Here is a 22,713-nt window from a genome sequence, read left to right as displayed (position 1 = left end):
ATACAGGGGTCTTCCAGGGGCCTTAGGGGTACTCAGAGGGGGGAAGACGACATATGCTCTTGCAGTCTTCACTCAATCAGGACTATCATGAATGGTTCCCGCAAGAAACAGACAATACATAAAGAGGCTTTAAAGGGGCTCTGCAGTTTTTTTTAAACTGATGATCTATCCTCTGGATAGATCATCAGCATCTGATCGGCGGGGGTCCGACACCCGGGACCCCTGCCGATCAGCAGTTTGAGAAGGCAGCAGTGCCATGGCTTACTCGCTGTTTACCGTAGGCCCAGTGACGTCCATTCAAGTGAACAGAGCTTAGCCCCGCCCAGGCCATTGATACTAGTCGTGACGTCACTGGGCCTGCGGTAAACAGAGAGAAGGCCGCGGCGCTACTGCCTTCTCAAACAGCTGATCGGCAGGGGTCCCGGGTGCTGGACCCCCGCCGATCACATGCTGATGATCTATCCAGAGAATAGATCATCAGTTTAAAAAAACTGCAGAACCCCTTTAAGTATAAAATCACGGGAGCGGAACCACATCAGACTCTCCTTCTGCCCGCTTCCTATTATTTCTACGACAGACATGGAGGTCCAAAAGCATACCTTTAAGCAGAGAGAGCCACACACATGACATTGCTTTTCGTGCACCATAATACAGTTCCTCTCCCTTCTCATCACTTTTGGTTTGCCATTTTTCACTGCAAAGCTGATATTCTACTCCTGAATCTTTAGCTCAGGATGACCACTTGGTTCCTCCAAGCCCAGGACAGCAGAGTATGTAAATGCGGGAGCACACAGAAAAGTGAATATACATCTCAGATGTTAACGCTTTGACTGATCTGTTGTGTCAGTCTACACTGTAGTCTCGCATCGTTTTTATGAACCAGTAAATAAAGAACAAAAATTTATTCTCTGCTTTGAATAAACTTTATTCCAAATGCAGGAAAAGTGAACAATAAAAGTAACAATATAGCAAAAACGTAAAACATTTTTTTACAAAAACAGGACAGTGTGAAGGCAGCACTCGGAACCTCAGGTGGTTGCAGCTCCTTCATACTCAGCGACATACAGGATACCTTGGCCACAGGGGTGCCACCATTTACTCTGCTGACCCCACACACACACATATATATGACCGACCAAACATATGAAGGGAAAAGTAAGAGACACATAGTGACCTTCAAACTCATAAAAAAGTGCAAAAACTAACAAAAATATCACCCACAGCAGCAACATGGGAGGTGGGGGTGGGGTGAATATTTTCTTTACTGTGGAGACACAGGACAGGGGGTGAGAGGTCAATGCACCATATCATCATTGCCGCAATTTTATAACAAGGCGACCCCTATAGTAATAGAACATTAGCAGGGTGAACAAACTTGGGGGCTTTTCAGGGAGTGAATACTTTATCAACAAATACTATGAATCATCCTGAGTACTTCCGAGCAAGAAACTATAAAAACTTTCACTCTAGAACAAAAAGTGCAAAAAATGCAACAACAGCAGTATAGTGCAAACGTGTCATGTGACACCAGGTCCTGTATAGAACCGCAGCAGTCCCCGAGTACCCGGATGGTTGAGGTCAGTAGAGCCTAGGCATGTACGCTGGAGGGCGAGGGTATGGATGGGTCCAGCCCCTCCTCGGTTTCAGCACCCTCCTCGATGTGATCTTCACATTCCAGTCTTGCTGTGGGTACGGGGCATAGCAGGGAAAGGGGGTGAAGCTGGCGTACGGCGGCGGCGGCGGCAACCTGGGGACCAGGAAGTTCCTTCCAGCAAATGGATGACTGGAGAACGTAGGACCTGGAAGAAGAGAGGATGGGGTTTATTAATAAGCACAGGCTATGAGGATGAAAGGACAACTCCACCCAACATCTGAACTCCCTGTACACAGGATTTAATAAAAAAAATTAAAATATATAATAATATTTGGAGCATAAAACCGGTCAGTAAAGCTCTCGTAATTCAGTAGATTTGCCATTGAGACGTCTGGGAAACCTGGTGGCAACCCCCACAGCAGCTGTAATACCATATCGGTCACCAGTAACCCAGCTTTCCCAGATACAGAATATGACGCCTCAAGGGCCTCTATGTCCAGGGGTCGCCCTCGCTGTAGGTCAGTGTCCCGATCCTTTTAACTGATCTCCAGAAAACCAGTAAAGGGCGAGCACAACAAAATTCTCACACTCTCTACATGAGGTGAAAGGAACAATACAACTACCCCGGACGTTCTAGTGTGAGTAGTAGTGATGCTGGTGGGAGTAGTAGTGGTTCCGAGTGCGGTATAACCAGCCCCCGGCTCAGCTGTGTGCTTTATACAGGGTAATGGTTCAGGCTGCAGTACAAGTGTCTGCCCACAGCAACCAATCAGAGCTCAGCTTTCATAACCAATCAGAGTACAGGTTTCGTTTTACCACAGCTGTGTGCTTTATACAGGGTAATGGTTCAGGCTGCAGTACAAGTGTCTGCCCACAGCAACCAATCAGAGCTCAGCTTTCATAACCAATCAGAGTACAGGTTTCGTTTTACCACAGCTGTGTAAATCTCGTCATCTCCGTCCGGCCCGGCGGGTGATTCTCTATGTGGAGGGCAGTGGTTCTGAGGGTGAGTCCAACATGACATATCTGACAGTGGAGGCCATTGTATGGACAGGGCTGTTTCTGGGTCCATTTCCAGACCTTCCTGATCCAGCATCAGTCGGTACATGTTTGGTGTGGACCTTAACAATTCGTGTTCATATCACCATCATTGTTGGAGACATCCAGGAGAAGAATATGAGTGGCATGGCAGATACATGTCATGAGAACTTGTACGGAAATTGCTTCGCCTGATGCCGTACCGAGTGTCAGCAGTGAAAGAGTTAAAGGCAGGCGATAAACATAAGAATGAGGAATATTGGATGTGATGGTAGACCGCCATCTGGACCAGTCACAAAACATCAAGTCTGCGTGGTTCCATATAACGGTGTAGTAATCCACACAACACTAGGTCCAGACACACGGGAAACTACCACGAGCCGCGCCAACGGCTGCGTCACGAGTCAGAAATCTGGTTTAAAATGCTATGGGTCCAATATTCTGAGAGGAAAATGTGAATGGAAGCGTACATGGACACCTGCCAACACTTCACAGATTACCAATATCAGTAGTACAGGGAGACTTGCTATATATATATATATATATATATATATATCTATCACGAGTGTCCCTGTGGCATTCATAGAATAGACAGTTAGCAAAGGGTTATGACCTCCACAGACACCAGACCTAACGCTTAGGTGGGGTTACGTAAAGGATTTATGAAACTAATCTTCAGATAGAGCCCAACATGTAAAGCGGAAACTTCATGTTGTCCAGAACGGAACGTGTGGAGCAGCAGATGTTCCTGACGGCACAAGCGGCATAGCTGGAAACCACTTCCGGCATCCTCTAATGGCCAAGTACATCATTCTTCCACCATCCTCCACAGACCAGGGATCAGGTTTTGTGGCCACCCTCTGGCAGTCAGGCATGCGGTAGCGGTTGAGAGAGTGGTAGTAGTATAGTGGGAGTGGTGCTGCTGGTATTAGTAATTGCCCGGGCTATAAAGTGGCCCTTGAAAAAAAATTAAAATAAACGTGGCCCCATGTTGTAGGCGGAGCCAGACTGACAGAAGACAGGGCAACACAAGTAGGCAGGGACCAGCAATACCTTAGTGCAGCACAAAATATCGCCCCAGCAGAACCAAATACCACAGTGCGGCACAAAATTCTGCTGCCCACACCGCAGTATTCAACTGTATTACTGTCCTGAGGATGGGGACACCGTTGAATTCAGGAGGGCACCTGCAGTTCCTGGTCAGGGGCTAAGTGCCTGAAGCTCCTCCATTAATGCTAAGAGCATAAGATCATTATGTACCTGGCCAGCAACCATGAGGAGGGCTTGGGTTGCCCCCTGAGCATCAGCACATCGGGAAATTTTCCTGCACAGTCTATGGCAGTCGCCCCTGGGGATAGTCCGGCTTTTGGTTGAGATTCTGTGTGTGGCCGTGAAGAAACACCTCATATGATCCACGTAACTGGGGTAAGATCCTATTAGGGTAATTAGTGGAGGAGGTCTCCTTTGGGAGATTTTAAAGAAGAGGACAGGACTCCACATGGGCTACAAGTATGGGAGGGTCATTCTGTGGTGCTGTCACCCTCTCTTCCCCCCCCCCCCCAAAAAAATTGCAGCACTTCAAATCTGAAGCGCCCCACTCCTATAAATCACTGCAGTCATTACCTGAGGGAGTAGTGAAATAGCCAGGGGTTATGTTAGCAGTCAGTAGTGGGCTGTCGGTCACAAAGGGCGACGCAGCTGAAAACACAGAAAACACCATCAGAATACTGGAGCCAGTATACAGGATATATACAGATATACACGTCAGGTATGTACACAGTGACATCTCTATTTATATGTGTGTCACATCACAGGTGGACACGCTGTGACACTGGAGTGCAGATGTTGGTAAGACTTTTCTCTGACCCACTGAGCAACTATTTGGTAGGTCTCACCGAGTGCTAGTCATATCATATGTCACTCAAACTTCTACACCAACGAGAGGCGGCGGAGGAGGAGCAGAGCAAGACGAGAGGCGGCGGAGGAGGAGCAGAGCAAGACGAGAGGCGGCGGAGGAGGAGCAGAGCAAGACGAGAGGCGGCGGAGGAGGAGCAGAGCAAGACGAGAGGCGGCGGAGGAGGAGCAGAGCAAGACGAGAGGCGGCGGAGGAGGAGCAGAGCAAGACGAGAGGCGGCGGAGGAGGAGCAGAGCAAGACGAGAGGCGGCGGAGGAGGAGCAGAGCAAGACGAGAGGCGGCGGAGGAGGAGCAGAGCAAGACGAGAGGCGGCGGAGGAGGAGCAGAGCAAGACGAGAGGCGGCGGAGGAGGAGCAGAGCAAGACGAGAGGCGGCGGAGGAGGAGCAGAGCAAGACGAGAGGCGGCGGAGGAGGAGCAGAGCAAGACGAGAGGCGGCGGAGGAGGAGCAGAGCAAGACGAGAGGCGGCGGAGGAGGAGCAGAGCAAGACGAGAGGCGGCGGAGGAGGAGCAGAGCAAGACGAGAGGCGGCGGAGGAGGAGCAGAGCAAGACGAGAGGCGGCGGAGGAGGAGCAGAGCAAGACGAGAGGAGGCGGAGGAGGAGCAGAGCAAGACGAGAGGAGGCGGAGGAGGAGCAGAGCAAGACGAGAGGAAGCGGAGGAGGAGCAGAGCAAGACGAGAGGAAGCGGCGGAGGAGCAGAGCAAGACGAGAGGAAGCGGCGGAGGAGCAGAGGAAGACGAGAGGAAGCGGCGGAGGAGAAGCAGAGGAAGACGAGAGGCGGCGGAGGAGAAGCAGAGGAAGACGAGAGGAAGCGGCGGAGCAGAGCAAGACGAGAGGCGGCGGTGGTGCACTGCAAGACAACTGGCAGATAAGAAGAGGAAGGAGAGAACATAGCAGAGGAAAAGGAAGAGACAACATGGCAGAGGGGGGGGGGGGGCGAGAAGGAGGAAGGGGAGAAGAAGATAAAGGCGAATAGAAAGCACAGGATATGGCAGAGGAGAAGGAGGAAAAGGAAGAAAAAGAGGAGGATGGATGAGGAGAAGACAGGGAAAGGGCGATGACTGCGCAGGAGGAGACAAGGGAGATGTCTTGTGCTCAGTCCTCACCATCTGAATTGATGAGTTTTTCATCAGTGTAGAACTCGGGGCACAGAACACCTGGCAGGTAGAGGGCACAGGTTACATACAACATTGCTGGGTATGTCCATAGAGAAGTAGGAAGCAGTGATACTCACCAGGTATGGCGTTAATGCCATTACCATCAAAAGATGTGTATCCTGGTATATATGTGGTCCCTGCAGAGACAGGCAATGGGACTATGAGCCGCTGCCCCCATATTGTGACCCCAGCACACAACAGCCTCAGCCCAGTGTATTGTGATCCCATAACTGCCCCGCTGGGAGTAGGTAGCAATGGAATCTTACCCGGGCTGCATCGCTCTTGGATTATGGGGGGCAGCTTTGGATGAGGAGCTTTTCTCAATGCAACCGAGTCATGAGGCGCAGTGTGAATATTATAACCTAAAACAGAAGAAAAGAGAAGGTTGTTATGAGACTAGCAGATGTAGCAGAGCTCGTTTACGTCACTTTGCACAACATTAGATAATGATTTAGAGAGTCCAGACTGTGAGCTCCTTAGACCAGAGGAAGCAATGTGAGGAGTAGCAACACTCACCTTCCGGCATCTTTCCCTTTGGCACCTCCACCCCCCAGGCCTGTGCGATGTGGGTCAGCAGGATCTGGGTGTACTTCCGATGAGCCACCTGGTTCCAGTGGACGGCATCCTTGCATCTGAGACGCAAGTTGCAGCGGAAGTGATAGTGCATGTCCAGAACGTCCAGCTTGTGCAAATTTGCCAGAGTGGCGCTGAAGAAGTTCCCTTCCACAATGTCCATCCGCAGGTTGTGTACCATGTTCTGGAGACAGAAACCCAGAACAGCAAAAGGGTTACATGGGGGTAAATATAAACACCAATCCCCGCACAACCAGGCCGCAACGCCCAACGCATCGACACAGGGAATCCCCCACCCAATGCACGTTCTTCAGGCAGGATCAGGGAAGGGGCTCCTGCTCAGACAGATGGGCATGAAAACTCCTCGGATGTCTATGCCACAAGGATGAAGCCCCATGCTCGGTTTCATCACAGCGCCAACATGGCGCCTGCTATATCCATACAGGTGGCCCGTCTTCCCTGATACAGACATTGGCGGAGTTACCTCTGGGACTTCGTTATACTTGAATCCGACCGGCATGGTCATGTTCCAAATTATGAGGCATTCAGGTCTCAGCACCTCCTTGAGGCGCTGGAACAGAATGTCCACATTGGTCTTGTAAGATTCCATATGTTTGTCGTCATACCTGCAGGAGATGAGGACAGTGAGGATCCATCTTATCAATATGGCGGCTACACTAAAACGCAGCAGTTACCTCATGAGATCCCAGACGCAGGAGTTTGCTATCAGCACATCGGGCTGGGGGCCCCTTCGGAAATCCGTCAGTACGCTCTCCAGGTAAGTAGAGTAGATGCGGGTCAGAAAGTAGAAGCGTACAAGATGGTGGCTGCTCCGGTACTGCCGCACTTCTCGGAAACTGGTCCCATTGTGCAGTCCATTCCGCACTCCGCCCTCCACCAGAGCGTCATTCTCGAATGTCTCCTCCCCCTGCAGACAAAACACATACAATGGCTGAACCAAGTGCAGGACGATGACCAGCAGCACAGAGGATGTCAGGAAGGTAGCATGCTGATCTTATGGGAGGTCACAGAGCAGGGTCCACAGCTGCACAGAGCATGTCAAGAGAATGCCGAAGAGTGGTAACATAACAGCAGTGCTGATATCATTGAGGAGCTCACCCTTTTTCTCAGCTGGGCTTCAGAGAGAAACGCGTCTTTCTGCAGCATCTTCACCAGGTCTTTGTAGACGGATCTCTGAACTGAAAGACACGAGCCCGGAGCCATCAGCCCTGATACTGGGAGAGGAGTGCTCTGCACATGTGGTGTACAGGACCGTACACAGTACCTACTGGACGTGGTCACTTACTGGAGTCTCCAAGGACAGCGACAAACTTATTGTGCAGTAACTGGCGCACATCTGCTGAGCCGAACCACTCCATGACCGGACCCCAATATCCAGGACCTGCAATAGACACAGAGACATGGCCGTCACTGACAGTGCACATATACAGGGAGTGCAGAATTATTAGGCAAGTTGTATTTTTGAGGATTAATTTTATTATTGAACAACAACCATGTTCTCAATGAACCCAAAAAACTCATTAATATCAAAGCTGAATATTTTTGGAAGTAGTTTTTAGTTTTAGCTATTTTAGGGGGATATCTGTGTGTGCAGGTGACTATTACTGTGCATAATTATTAGGCACTTATCAAAAAACAAATATATACCCATTTCAATTATTTATTTTTACCAGTGAAACCAATATAACATCTTAACATTCACAAATATACATTTCTGACATTCAAAAACAAAACAAAAACAAATCAGTGACCAATATAGCCACCTTTCTTTGCAAGAACACTCAAAAGCCTGCCATCCATGGATTCTGTCAGTGTTTTGATCTGTTCACCATCAACATTGCGTGCAGCAGCAACCACAGCCTCCCAGACACTGTTCAGAGAGGTGTACTGTTTTCCCTCCTTGTAAATCTCACATTTGATGATGGACCACAGGTTCTCAATGGGGTTCAGATCAGGTGAACAAGGAGGCCATGTCATTAGATTTTCTTCTTTTATACCCTTTCTTGCCAGCCACGCTGTGGAGTACTTAGACGCGTGTGATGGAGCATTGTCCTGCATGAAAATCATGTTTTTCTTGAAGGATGCAGACTTCTTCCTGTACCACTGCTTGAAGAAGGTGTCTTCCCGAAACTGGCAGTAGGACTGGGAGTTGAGCTTGACTCCATCCTCAACCCGAAAAGGCCCCACAAGCTCATCTTTGATTATACCAGCCCAAACCAGTACTCCACCTCCACCTTGCTGGCGTCTGAGTCGGACTGGAGCTCTCTGCCCTTTACCAATCCAGCCACGGGCCCATCCATCTGGCCCATCAAGACTCACTCTCATTTCATCAGTCCATAAAACCTTAGAAAAATCAGTCTTGAGATATTTCTTGGCCCAGTCTTGACGTTTCAGCTTGTGTGTCTTGTTCAGTGGTGGTCGTCTTTCAGCCTTTCTTACCTTGGCCATGTCTCTGAGTATTGCACACCTTGTGCTTTTGGGCACTCCAGTGATGTTGCAGCTCTGAAATATGGCCAAACTGGTGGCAAGTGGCATCTTGGCAGCTGCACGCTTGACTTTTCTCAGTTCATGGGCAGTTATTTTGCGCCTTGGTTTTTCCACACGCTTCTTGCGACCCTGTTGACTATTTTGAATGAAACGCTTGATTGTTCGATGATCACGCTTCAGAAGCTTTGCAATTTTAAGAGTGCTGCATCCCTCTGCAAGATATCTCACTATTTTTGACGTTTCTGAGCCTGTCAAGTCCTTCTTTTGACCCATTTTGCCAAAGGAAAGGAAGTTGCCTAATAATTATGCACACCTAATATAGGGCGTTGATGTCATTAGACCACACCCCTTCTCATTACAGAGATGCACATCACCTAATATGCTTAATTGGTAGTAGGCTTTCGAGCCTATACAGCTTGGAGTAAGACAACATGCATAAAGAGGATGATGTGGTCAAAATACTCATTTGCCTAATAATTCTGCACTCCCTGTACAGTATCGCACAGTACAACCTCCTGCAGGATCCAGGACAGTGTCTCCTGTATAAGGGAGTATCACACAGTACAACCTCCTGCAGGATCCAAGGTAAGTGTCTCCAGTATAATGGAGTATCGCACAGTACAATCTCTGCAGGATCCAGGACAGTGTCTCCAGTATAATGGTCACATGACTATCTGTGCAGTACCTCTTACTGTATAAGGACCTGTAGTCACATGACAGTATCTGTGAAGGTCCTCAAGCCAGTGAATGAGCAGAGTGTGATTTGCTCTGTTTCTGGAATATGGGAGGACTGCAGTTATACTGGGGTCTGTCTATACTTTGGGGTGCATTCTTGATGTGACTTATAGGGACGCTGCTTCTCATCTGCCCTCTCCGCTCCCTGCAGCCTAGTCACAGACCAGTGGTCTGGAATCCCCGGGTGGTGACAGTGCGGGAGAACTGGAGTGTCCACCAGGCACTAGCTGCATAAGTCTGCACGCCCCCTGTAGTCAGGAAGAGCCCAACGTAAAAGGCTCCAGAGCAGTTTCTGTTCATTGAAAGCAGAGCTGACAGCAAACATCTCCTACACCAGAAGAAGGTAACCCCTTCACTGCCTGCAACAGGATACTGAGTAATGCTCTGCAGAAGACCCTGTATGTACACAGTGTATACCCCACACAAAATACAGCCGAGTACAGAGAGGGGTCATTACCCTGTGAGATGCTCTGCAGCAGACCCTGTACACAGTGCATAACCCACACAATACTGCCGAGTACAGAGAGGGGTCATCACCCTGAGAGATGCTCTGCAGCAGACCCTGTACACAGTGCATACCCCACACAATACCGCCGAGTACAGAGAGGGGTCATCACCCTGTGAGATGCTCTGCAGCAGACCCTGTATCTCCACAGTGTATACCCCACACAATACAGCCGAGTACAGAGAGGGGTCATCACCCTGTGAGATTGTAAGCCTCACGGGCAGGGGCTCTCTCCTCCTGTAACCCGTCTTATATCATGTCTGTGCCCTGCTCCTCATATGTACAGCGTCAGGAAACGGATGGCGGGATAATAAGACAGCAGTATATATACACCACCAGGGAATGGATGGCAGTATATAGCAGTATATAGAAGAGTATATAGCAGTATATATACACCAGCAGGGAATGGATGGCGGTATAATAATACAGCAGTATAGAGAAGAGTATATAGCAGTATATATACACCACCAGGGAATAGATGGCGGTATAATAATACACCAGTATATAGAAGAGTATACAGCAGTATATACACCACCAGGGAATGGATGGCGGTATAAGACAGCAGTATATAGAAGAGTATATAGCAGTATATACAACACCAGGGAATGGATGGCGGTATAATAATACAGCAGTATAAAGAAGAGTATATAGCAGTATATATACACCACCAGGGAATAGATGGCGGTATAATAATACAGCAGTATATAGAAGAGTATATAGCAGTATATACACCACCAGGGAATGTATGGCGGTATAATAATACAGCAGTATATAGAAGAGTATATAGCAGTATATACACACACCACCAGGGAATGTATGGCGGTATAATAATACAGCAGTATATAGAAGAGTATATAGCAGTATATACACCACCAGGGAATGGATGGCGGTATAATAATACAGCAGTATATAGAAGAGTATATAGCAGTATATACACCACCAGGGAATAGATGGCGGTATAATAATACAGCAGTATAGAGAAGAGTATATAGCAGTATATACACCACCAGGGAATGTATGGCGGTATAATAATACAGCAGTATATAGAAGAGTATATAGCAGTATATACACACACCACCAGGGAATGGATGGCGGTATAATAATACAGCAGTATATAGAAGAGTATATAGCAGTATACACACACACCACCAGGGAATAGATGGCGGTATAATAATACAGCAGTATATAGAAGAGTATACAGCAGTATATATACACCAGTATGGAAGTGTACAGTAGTATATTGCAGTATAACAGCCTATTACAGTAGTACATAATGTAGCAGTCTATAGAAATCTCTCTACTAGTATAGCGCAGCATATAGGAGGAGATAACGCAGCCGCATACACACCGTCCGGTACCGCTCCGCTCTCTCTCTCAGGATGATGCTGCTGCTGCCGCGCTCTGAGTAACGGAATCATCCGCTCCGCCTCTCAATATAAAACCCCGCCCACAATCACAGGCACGTGCGTCCGCCCCGCCCACAAATAGAATCACAGCGTGCATTAGTTGTTTAACCTCAGACGCCACACAGCAAGTGGGAGGAGCCAGAGCGAGACCGACAGCCAATGGGAGAGCCGCATCCACAGACTGACATGTATCCATTGCAGCCACTACAACCCCCTTCATCTCTAGTGTTTGGATCCTAAATCTTTGCTACACATCCGCCGTATACGCTGCTTAAAAGAATGTCCCTTTCCAAATGATATTCAAACTGTACAACTTTATTGAGTGAAGCAATGGTTACCAACTTTCCCAGCAAAAAGTACGGACAAGTTAGGTCACACCCCAAAGGGGGCGGGGGCGTGGCTTAACACAGTCGCTGTAATTACGTGTCTTCCAGTAATAGTAATGCCCCCATTAGTGCCCCCCCAGTAATAGTAATGCCCCCCAGTAATAGTAATGCCCACATTAGTGCCCCTCAGTAATAGTAATGCCCCCCGGCCCCCAGTAATAGTAATGCCCCCAGTAATAGTAATGCCCCCATTAGTGCCCCCCAGTAATAGTAATGCCCCCCAGTAATAGTAATGCCCCCCGGCCCCCAGTAATAGTAATGCCCCCAGTAATAGTAATGCCCCCATTAGTGCCCCCCAGTAATAGTAATGCCCCCCAGTAATAGTAATGCCCCCAGTAATAGTAATGCTCCCATTAGTGCCCCCCAGTAATAGTAATGCCCCCCAGTAATAGTAATGCCCCCATTAGTGCCCCACAGGAATAGTAATGCCCCCCAGTAATAGTAATGCCCCCCAGTAATAGTAATGCTCCCATTAGTGCCCCTCAGGAATAGTAATGCCCCCCAGTAATAGTAATGCCCCCAGTAATAGTAATGCCCCTATTAGTGCCCCCCAGTAATAGTAATGCCCCCAGTAATAGTAATGCCCCCATTAGTGCCCCCCAGTAATAGTAATGCCCCCCAGTAATAGTAATGCCCCCATTAGTGCCCCTCAGTAATAGTAATGCCCCCCAGTAATAGTAATGCCCCCCAGTAATAGTAATGCCCCCATTAGTGCCCCACAGGAATAGTAATGCCCCCCAGTAATAGTAATGCCCCTATTAGTGCCCCTCAGTTATAGTAATGCCCCCAGTAATAGTAATGCCCCCAGTAATAGTAATGCCCCCATTAGTGCCCCCCAGTAATAGTAATGCCCCCCAGTAATAGTAATGCCCCCCAGTAATAGTAATGCCCCCAGTAATAGTAATGCCCCTATTAGTGCCCCTCAGTAATAGTAATGCCCCCCAGTAATAGTAATGCCCCCAGTAATAGTAATGCCCCCATTAGTGCCCCCCAGTAATAGTAATGCCCCCCAGTAATATTAATGCCCCCATTAGTGCCCCACAGGAATAGTAATGCCCCCCAGTAATAGTAATGCCCCCCAGTAATAGTAATGCCCCCATTAGTGCCCCTCAGGAATATTAATGTCCCCCAGTAATAGTAATGCCCCATTAGTGCCCCCCAGGAATAGTAATGCCCCCATTACTGCCCCTCAGGAATAGTAATGCCCCCCAGTAATAGTAATGCCCCCATTACTGCCCCTCAGGAATAGTAATGCCCCCCAGTAATAGTAATGCCCCCATTAGTACCCCTCAGGAATAGTAATGCCCCCCAGTAATAATAATGCCCCATTAGTGCCCCCCAGGAATAGTAATGCCCCCATTACTGTCCCTCAGGAATAGTAATACCCCCCAGTTATAGTAAAGCCCCGATTACTGCCCCTCAGGAATAGTAATGCCCCCCAGTAATAGTAATGCCCCCATTTGTGCCCCCCAGGAATAGTAATGCCCCAAGTAATAGTAATGCCCCCATTAGTACCCCTCAGGCATAGTAATGCCCCCCAGTAATAGTAATGCCCCCATTAGTACCCCTCAGGAATAGTAATGCCCCCAGTAATAGTAATGCTCCCATTAGTGCCCCCCAGTAATAGTAATGCCCCATGTGGCGAAACCAACCTTGCCACTGGGTTTCGGAGGGGCCTGGCTACCAGCCTCTTGCCCCAGGATTATGGCCCATACTAACTTTAAAGGAGAAGACAGACCGGCCGCACAGCTTAAATCTGTCTTTGGAATTGTATTTTATGTTTTGTGAGGGTACCCAGATAGCTAATTTTATGGTATTCGTGTATTCTGAGTGCCATTCACCTAATGATATGCACTCAGACTTGAGCTATCTGGGGATATGTTAAATGTCTGTGTTTGCTGTGGGGGTGTGACATTGTGTGTTTGGGTGGTGATTTCTGTCCTGTTGTCTCCACATGTGTATTGGCGATTTCCCTTTGTCCTGAGAGATAATTGAATTGCTCCTCGGGTGTCTCCAGGGCAGAGAGGAGGAAACCATGATGCATTGTGGGAATGTGTTGTGTCTGTGTATCCTGAGTTGCTGCTTATCTGTCCTGTGTCACAGTCTTCCTTCTGGTCACCTAGGGGCGTGTCCACCACATGGGGACCTGCTAATTTTATGGTATTCGTGTATTCTGAGTGCCATTCACCTAATGATATGCACTCAGACTTGAGCTATCTGGGGATATGTTAAATGTCTGTGTTTGCTGTGGGGGTGTGACATTGTGTGTTTGGGTGGTGATTTCTGTCCTGTTGTCTCCACATGTGTATTGGCGATTTCCCTTTGTCCTGAGAGATAATTGAATTGCTCCTCGGGTGTCTCCAGGGCAGAGAGGAGGAAACCATGATGCATTGTGGGGATGTGTTGTGTCTGTGTATCCTGAGTTGCTGCATATCTGTCCTGTGTCACAGTCTTCCTTCTGGTCCCCTAGGGGCGTGTCCACCAGATGGGGACCTGCATAAATACGGGCGGGTAGCCCTCAATAAAGTGTTCCTGTTTTATCATGTTGAGGCTGATGTTTGGGTAGCTGATCGACACTGGGGGATTGCTATACGCTGAAGATTTGCTATACTCCCCTGGCTTTACTACTAGCTCTTGTAAGAGCAGTTCCTGCTCTCTGGTTTTAGGAGAGGTTCACCCACTGGAGCCTGGAGCCTTGTCGTTGGTCCAGGGTGGGTAGGAGACGGCGAGACCTCAACCAAGCTTCGGCGGTTCGTGGGGTCTGCAGTGCATACGGTGTCAAGTGGAGTGCTTGGAGTCCTCGGAAAGCACTAGGAGCACCTATCGACGGAGGTACCCGGTCGGGGTGCCAGGAGATCCGTTACATTTGGTGGCAAGCAGTGGGGTGGCGTCCTAGTGTGAGGAGAAGCAGCTCGGAGACACCGTTCGTGGAGTATATTGAGGGCAACGCTAGTATCCGTACAGCGCCACTGGCTACAGCAGCAGGATGGAATCAACTAGTCTTCGGACAGCGTTCTATGGCGAGGAGGAGGAGGCAGCCGCAGACTACAGGGATGCAGACAGAAAGGAAGTCTGGTATGATGCCCTGGAAAAATGCCCAGCGGCAGCGAGGTGAGAGTCTCCCCAGTTATGAGCAGCGGCTACAGAAGCGTGTGGCGATGCGGATGGGTCTCTTGGGAGAGCAGCCCCTGGATGACTGGGTAACAGAGCTCCAGAGCCTGGTATGTAAGGAGCTTTGGCTAGAGGACGCTTACCAGGCCCTAAGGTGGCATGTCATTCAACATTCCCCCTGGGCAGCTGAGCATGACAAGCCAGAGGGAGAGGAGTTTTATGGTCCTGGCTTATTATGGGAGTCCTTTGCAGAGCCTGACTTCGGGAGCCCTGCACAGTCCAGAATTCAGAACATCTTCTACGAGAGGGAGGCTAGGCTGGATTGGGAGGACCCCCACGAGGTAGAGAAAGACCTGGCTCACCTAGCAACCCTGGAGTGGGAACTGGAGCAGGACTACCGAGATCTCTTACACTCCATTGAGAGGGCTCAGCGAGAGAGCAGAGTGTCAGACCCAGGTCCAGAGCCCTTCAGCTGGGAGGATATTGTGGAGGTGTACTGGGAGGACCCGACTGAAGTATCCCCTGCTTCAGTACCAGCTACAGAGGTAGGGGACCTCATAGACAGTCGGCCCAGATCCCCAACGGCAGCCAGAGTTTCTGGGAGTAGGGACAGTTGGTCCTGCTCCCCAGCGGCAGTATGTTTTGCAGGGAGAGGAGAGCATCGTCTCCATGCCCCAGCGGCAGTGTACTTTGAAGGGAGAGGAGACAACCGGTCTCTCTCCCCAACCACAGGGGGACAGCACCCCTAACTCCAATGGTGCAGATGGGATCCCCCACCAACCCCGCAGGAATGCCAGGAGGAGGAGGTAAGCGATTCCTCCTCTCCACAGCCGATCTGCAACAAGGTCCTGGGGATAGGATTCCATGACCACATCCCAGCGGAAGAGCTGGCATCTGGGCAGAGCGCAGTCGACCTCTACCCTCCTCTATCCTCCTCTCCAGAGGCTGAGTCCACACCGGCTACCCCAGCGCAAGCGCTGGCATCTGGGCAGAGCGCAGTCGGCCTCTGCCCTCCCCTATCCTCTTCTCCAGAGCCGGACTTCCCACAGGCTACCCCAGCGGAAGAGCTGGCATCTGGGCAGAGCGCAGTCGGCTTCTGCCCACCAAGTACCTACAGCTCCAAGCAAGAGAGTGTGACGGTATCATCCGTGTCACCGTCTAGTATTCCCTTCTCCCCTTGAAATAGCACCGCCAAGTAATCCACAGAGCAATAGATCGCTATTATCGTTGGTATCGCCAAATAAGTCTATAAATTAGCCCAAGCTGAATGCTAGAAATACTTTACTGGAAGGCCTCACATTGCAAAATACAATTGCTTTTATCCCCTGCTCCCATGCAAGGGAGACACCCACAACAAACATACATTAACCCATAACACAAAGGTTACAACCCACATAGACACCATGGTTAACATAATCAACACAGGCAGGAGAATACACATTGCCCTCTGTCCTGAGAGACAATCGAATTACAACTCGGTTGTCTCCAGGACAGAGGACAATCGCCAATACACACAGAGAGACAATGGAACAGACATCACTTACTCAAACATACAATGTCCCACCCTTTACAATACATATAGACATTTAACACATCCCAAAATGACACGAATTAGACCAGGAATTCAAAGTCTCTTTGGCCTGGCTGTACTCATGACTTTTCTGCACAAAACCGGTGCATACTACATGGGACCATAATCGCATGGTAAGAGGTGGGCAAGTAGTCCTCTCCAAGCACTCGTGGCAACCTCAAAAGAGGGGAGTTTGTCACACAGGATGAGGAGGTTACTTCACCCCGACACCCGGCTCCTATAATACAGGATAAGGAGGTTACTTCACCCCCACACCCGGCTCCTATAATACAGAATAAGGACGTTACTTCACCCTGACACCCGGCTCCTATAATACACGATAAGGAGGTTACTTCACGCCAACAACCGGATCCTATAATACACGATAAGGACGTTACGACACCCGGATTAAGACTAAACAGGTATCTGACCTCCTGTCGGTCAGTACCTAGATTAGTCGGGAAGCCCACCCACACAGAAACATTAGCAGAGTTGCCCACCCACGGTAAATAGTTAACAGGGTAGCTCACCCACCAGGGACAGTACTGGTCTGTAGATCCCAGGTTGTGGTGAAACAGTTCCGCATCCTCAGTCTCCCTGGTGCAGCTAGGCAAACCGCTGGGGCTACTTGGGGAAAAGCGGCCAGCGGTGTTCTGCACTGATGCCAGCACTTCTTCTGGGGCGAGGGGGGTGCAAGCCAGTTCTGTAACAAGGGGGTCGGTGGAGCAGAGGCTAGCGGCGCTCTGCCCTGATGCCAGCTCTTCTGCTTGGGCGAGGGGGGTGCAATCCAGTCCTGTAACAAGGGGGTTGTGGAGCAGAGGCTAGCGGCGCTCTGCCCGGATGCCAGCTCTTCCGCTGGGAAGGGATCAGTGGGTATCGCAGGCTCATCCCCTGCCAACAGAACTCGGCTGGAGGGATCAGTGGGCATCGCAGGCTCATCCCCTGCCCCCATTACTCGGTTGGGAAGTAGCTGGGAAGGGGAGGGCTCGCTTACCTCCTCCTCCTGGTATCCCTGCGGAGATGGCTGGGGATCTGGACCGACCGTCCAGCATCCCTGTAGGACTGGCACAGAGCCCGCAGTCTCATCTGCGCCCGTGTAGAGGGGTTTGTGTTCCCCTTTTCCCGGTATCTCCGCCTTCTGTTGGAAGGTGAGGCCGGTTGCCTCTCCTCCCCAGGACTCTGGTTGCTGTAGGGCAGAGGGTCCCAGCATCTCCTACCCCTGGAACTCAGGTTGCAGCTGTGGAGAGAGACCGGTTGTCTCCTCTCCCTGTGATATGCACTGCCGCAGGAGATCTGGGCAGGCGGCCCAGCATCCCTGTAGGGCTGGTAGAGAGACCTCGGTCCCATCTCCACCTGCCATCTGTGGGTCCTCCCAGGAAAAGTCTATGAGGTTGCTCACCTCTGAGGTTTGTTGGGCAAAAGAGGGTATAATTTCCAGGCAATCCTCTGGGCTGGAGGATGGTGGTTGAGCTAGGTTGAACAGTTGATGGTAGCTCTGCTCCAGCTCCCACTCCATGGTGACTAGATGAATCAGGTCTGGCCCAAGGTCGTCCGCTCGGGGAAGGTCCAGCTCAGTTTCCCTGATGTCGTGGATGTCCCAGAACCGACATTCTGTGGGGCATCCAAAGTCATCGCTCCTCATCAAAGGCTTCCCACAGTAAGCCCGGACCATTATAATCCTCTCCCTCCGGCAGATAGTGGTTAGTCATCCATGGGTTGCGCTGGGTGGCATACCACTTTAGTGCCCGGTACGCTTTGTCCAGCCACAACTCCCTCCAACTCAGGGTCCACAGTTCTGTCACCCACTCAGCCAAGGGTTGCTTTCCTAGGAAGGTTGACCGCAGGGCCACGAGTACCTGGAGCCTCTGTTCCTCACTGGGAAGACTCTCTCTCCGCTGCCGCTGTACCTCCTCCAAAGCGTCATACCACAGCCCCTTTCGAGTGGCATCTCTGTAGTCCAGTATGCCCTCCTCTGATAAAGGCCCATCCTGTTGGGCCAAGTACTGCTGCAACCTCCAGTTAAACTCCTCTTCCATGTTGCTGTGGATAGGAACGCTGCCCGGTAGCTAGCTCTGTCCCTTGAGCTCCTTCAAAGCCAGGGTCGCTGAACGAGTGCCAGCGTTGCCCTCCATGCACCATACACTAGCGCCTTCCTTGAATCCTCTGTGCAGGGAAAAAGAAGGGAAAATCCCGCTGCTTGCCACCAGTTGTGACGGTATCATCCGTGTCACCGTCTAGTATTCCCTTCTCCCCTTGAAATAGCAGCGCCAAGTAATCCACAGAGCAATAGATCGCTATTGTTGCGGAGCTTCACGGTATACCCTCAATATCTTCACTTAAATCCCCTTGTAGCTGAAGAAGCAGGTCAATAACCAAGAGACAATTTCCCCAGTGACTGAACGACACACAGTTTGGGAGTCAACTGGTTTCAAACTGCCAACAGCCTCATTTACATATAATACATAGATTACTATGGTACAAGGAAAAGTGGGGTCAGACAATAGCAAGGGCTGATGGGAGGTTGAGGGGGGACACTGAAGCTATTTTACACAGGTCTCCCAGTGTCCCTGAGACAACACCCTGCTGGGGGAACAATGGGACAGGAAAAGGGGGGAGGGAAAGAGGTACAGACAAGAAAGACATTCTGTAAGTGGCTAGGTTTGCCACAATGCTCCTCCAGAACCAAGCCGGCATACACAGTCTGATCCCAACGGATCGGCTTGGGGATGTCCGGAGGAGCGCTCACAGATCACTTTTCAAGTTCAGTTTGTCTGGATAACCCGTCGGCGTAGCCATTTTGCTTCCCAGGGCGGTAGTGGATGGTAAAGTCAAAAGGCTGCAGCGCCAAACTCCAGCGCAGCAGCCGGGCATTGTCTCCTGACACCCTGTTCAGCCACACCAACGGGTTGTGATCTGTGAGTAAGGAAAAGGGTTGTCCGTACAAATAGGGCTGCAGCTTTTTAAGGGCCCACACCACGGCCAGGCATTCTTTTTCTATGGCGGCGTAGCTTACTTCCCGGGGTAAAAGTTTTCTGCTTAAGTAAGCCACTGGATGCTCGCCGCTATCTTCTCCGACTTGGCTCAGTACTGCCCCCAATCCAAAACATAGAAGCGTCTGTGTGGACGAGAAAGCGTTTAGTTGGATCAGGGGCGGCAAGTACAGGTGAATGCACAAGAGCCGTTTTTAGTTGCTGGAATGCCTGCTCACACTCTGGGGTCCAGACTACTATCTTAGGGAGATTCTTGCGGGTCAAATCGGTGAGGGGTTTGCCAGGGTACTGTAGTTGGGTACAAATTTACGGTAGTATCCTGCGGTCCCTAGGAATGCCAGTACTTGAGTTTTGGTACGAGGGGTTGGCCATTTGGCTACAGCCTCTACCTTAGCCGGTTCGGGTTTTTGTTGGCCGCTCCCTACCCGGTGTCCTAGGTATTGGACTTCTGCCATCCCTATATGGCACTTACTGGGCTTCAGAGTTAATCCTGCCTCCCTAATACGGTCTAGTACGGCTGCAGCATACGGGTAGGTTACCCGACACTGCTATATTATAATGTGTATCTCCCTTTAAGAAAGTTAGGCCTGTTGCAGGCAATTCTTATTCCAGCCAGCAGAGGGAGCCCCCAGTGTAGTATAAATAGGCTAGGGCCTAGCCTAGGTAGGGAGTTGGAAGTTTCTAGAGTTCAGTTCTGGAAGATTCAGGACCCAGTGAGGGGTGCAGAAAGTGCACTACTGGTGTGGAGGATCATTCCCACCCGGATTTCCAGGTTAATTATACCTGAGGTACTCCAAAGATAGAGCCTGCCATCGGGAGAGAAGAGACCTCTACCAAACCTTTACTCAAGGGTTATCACCAGGATTTAGGTGGCTGGACCTTGAGGGTATTGCCTACAACCAGGAACTAAAGCAGGAGAAGAAATAAGTATACCCCTGCAGAGAGAATAGTTGCCTGAAGGGTATTGCTGCATTTTGCGTAAGAGGAAATCCCTGATCCTAGGAGGCCTGTCTTGAAGTTAGTCTTTCTATGACTGTGAGTAAAAGCCTGAACTACTGCTGTAACCGGATGATAAATTGTGGAACAACTCTGGAACTGTATTCACTGACTGTCCATCCAACTACAAATTCATTCAGTAAAGTTAACCTGTTAAATAAATATCCGGATCGCTCCATTATTCCACCTATCACTACACGGTGTGTCACCGTTCAATTGGCACTGGCGTCACGACATTTATCAACTGCCTGTTCCAGTATTGACCCGGTTGAAGACGACAGTGAATCCCAGGTTAGTGGGTTGCCCTGCACTACAAATCCCTGCATACTTAAAAGCTACACTACTGACCCCCTGGGACACTGCACGGCTCCTATGTGGGTCAGGTGTTCAGTCCAGGAGTGGCTGAAGATCGCTATATCATCTAGATAGGCGCAAGCGTACTCCTGGAACCCATCCAATAGCCGATCCACCATCCTCTGAAAAGTAGCCGGAGCGTTTTTCATCCCGAATGGCATGACCTTAAACTGGTACAGGCCAAACGGGGTGACAAACGCCGACTTAGGGATGGCGTCTTCGGCTAGGGGAATCTGCCAATACCCCTTACAAAGATCTATTGTGGTGAGGTATTGGCCCCTGGCCATTTTGTCCAGGAGCTCGTCTATCCGGGGCATAGGGTAGGCATCGGATACGGTCTTATCATTAAGCCTCCGGTAGTCTACGCAGAAGCGGGTAGTCCCATCCCGCTTCGGCACCAGAACTACTGGGGAGGCCCAAGGGCTTTCAGAGTGCTCTATGACTCCTAGTTGTAGCATTTCTTCAATTTCCTTGCGCATATTATCCTTTACGGATTCAGGTATGCGGTAAGGAGGTTGGCGGATAGGGGTCTGCCCTGGTGTTTCTACTCTGTGGGTGGCTAACAGGGTGTACCCGGGGAGATTAGAAAAAGTGGTTCCCTTTTCCCTTATTAGACTATGAGCCTGCGCCCTTTCCTGGGGACTCAGCCGTTCACCTAACTGAACCTCTTCCAGGTCCTCTTTCTGGCCCTCTTTCTCTAGGAGATCTGGGAGAGGTAAAATGTCAAAGTCCCCTGCGGCAGAGGCACAAATAGCGGTCACCTCTTCTATGCGCTCGTAGTAGGGCTTCAGCATGTTCACATGGAGCATGCGTCTGCCCCCTGCTCCAGCGCACGGGCCGATCACATAGGTGGTATCGCAGATTTGCTCCACCACCTTGTATGGGCCCTGCCAGGAGGCCTGCAGCTTGTCATTAGGGACTGGCCGTAGGATTAACACCTTCTGCCCGACCTGAAAGCTGCGGTCCCTGGCCCCCTTGTCATACCATCTGCGCTGTCGTTGTTGGGCCGCTTGGAGGTTAGTACGTACCGTCTGGGTCAGAGCCTCCAAGCGTTCCCTAAACTCCAGCACGTATGGGACAATAGGGGTACCATTCGTAGTTACCCCTCCCTCCCAGTGTTCTCTGATAAGGTCTAAGGGACCCCTCACTCTCCTCCTGAACAATAATTCAAAAGGGGAGAATCTCGTGGATTCTTGGGGTACTTCCCTATAGGCAAAGAGCAAGTGGGGCAAAAACCGTTCCTAGTCTTTTTGAGTGTCTATGAACGTGCGGATCATCTGTTTAAGTGTTCCGTTAAACCGTTCACAGAGCCCGTTGGACTGGGGGTGGTAGGCGGAGTTTAAGATCGGTTCAGAGGTGGCTCTAGACTTTGTGAGGCCTTAGGCGAAACCTAAACATGAGGCCCCCACGAAGATCGTTCGGATGTCCGTGATCTCCCGTACGGCGCCCCGTCTCAGTCCTCAAGAAATAAGCTGTGGCAACCACCACACGGAGCGGTGGTGTGGTCAACACTCCCCCTCCATGCATCTCTATGGAGGACTCGGAGATACACAAGTGCTGTATCTGTGGCTCTCCCATAGATACATGGAGGGGGAGTGTTGACCATCGCTCCGGGCACAAGGAGATCCGGAGTACCATACAGGAGATCGTGGGGGATCCCAACGGCCAGACCCCTCCGATCAGACACTTATCTCCTATCCTTTGGATAGTGGATTTATTTTCCTATCCCGAAGTATCCCTTTAATATTCAGTGACATCACAGTAAAGGGTTAATATGCACAGTGACAACACAGTACTGGGCTTATATTCACAGTGCATATTAACACTTTGCATTAACCCTGGCCCAGTTCTCTAAATCGACCCTCCCCCCACACAC

General features: G+C 50.2%; 1 protein-coding gene across 1 annotated transcript; it reads right to left on the bottom strand.

Moving 5' to 3' along the window:
• Positions 1-944: 944 nt before the first annotated feature.
• On the bottom strand, positions 945-21,631 carry LOC120991105 (PC-esterase domain-containing protein 1A-like). Its single transcript, XM_040419995.1, has 10 exons — positions 21,493-21,631; positions 7,583-7,678; positions 7,396-7,475; positions 6,972-7,204; positions 6,761-6,902; positions 6,220-6,460; positions 5,781-6,065; positions 5,653-5,703; positions 4,256-4,330; positions 945-1,799 (listed from the first exon to the last, which is right to left on the bottom strand). The coding sequence occupies exons 1-10, from the start codon at positions 21,629-21,631 to the stop codon at positions 1,579-1,581; spliced, it is 1,563 nt and encodes a 520-aa protein (XP_040275929.1). The 3' UTR covers positions 945-1,578.
• Positions 21,632-22,713: the final 1,082 nt, after the last annotated feature.

Source organism: Bufo bufo, chromosome 2 (assembly GCF_905171765.1).
Source record: "Bufo bufo chromosome 2, aBufBuf1.1, whole genome shotgun sequence".
Lineage (NCBI taxonomy): Eukaryota > Metazoa > Chordata > Amphibia > Anura > Bufonidae > Bufo > Bufo bufo.
Note: the sequence above shows the minus strand (reverse complement) of the source record. Positions and strands in the feature narration are given on the sequence as shown.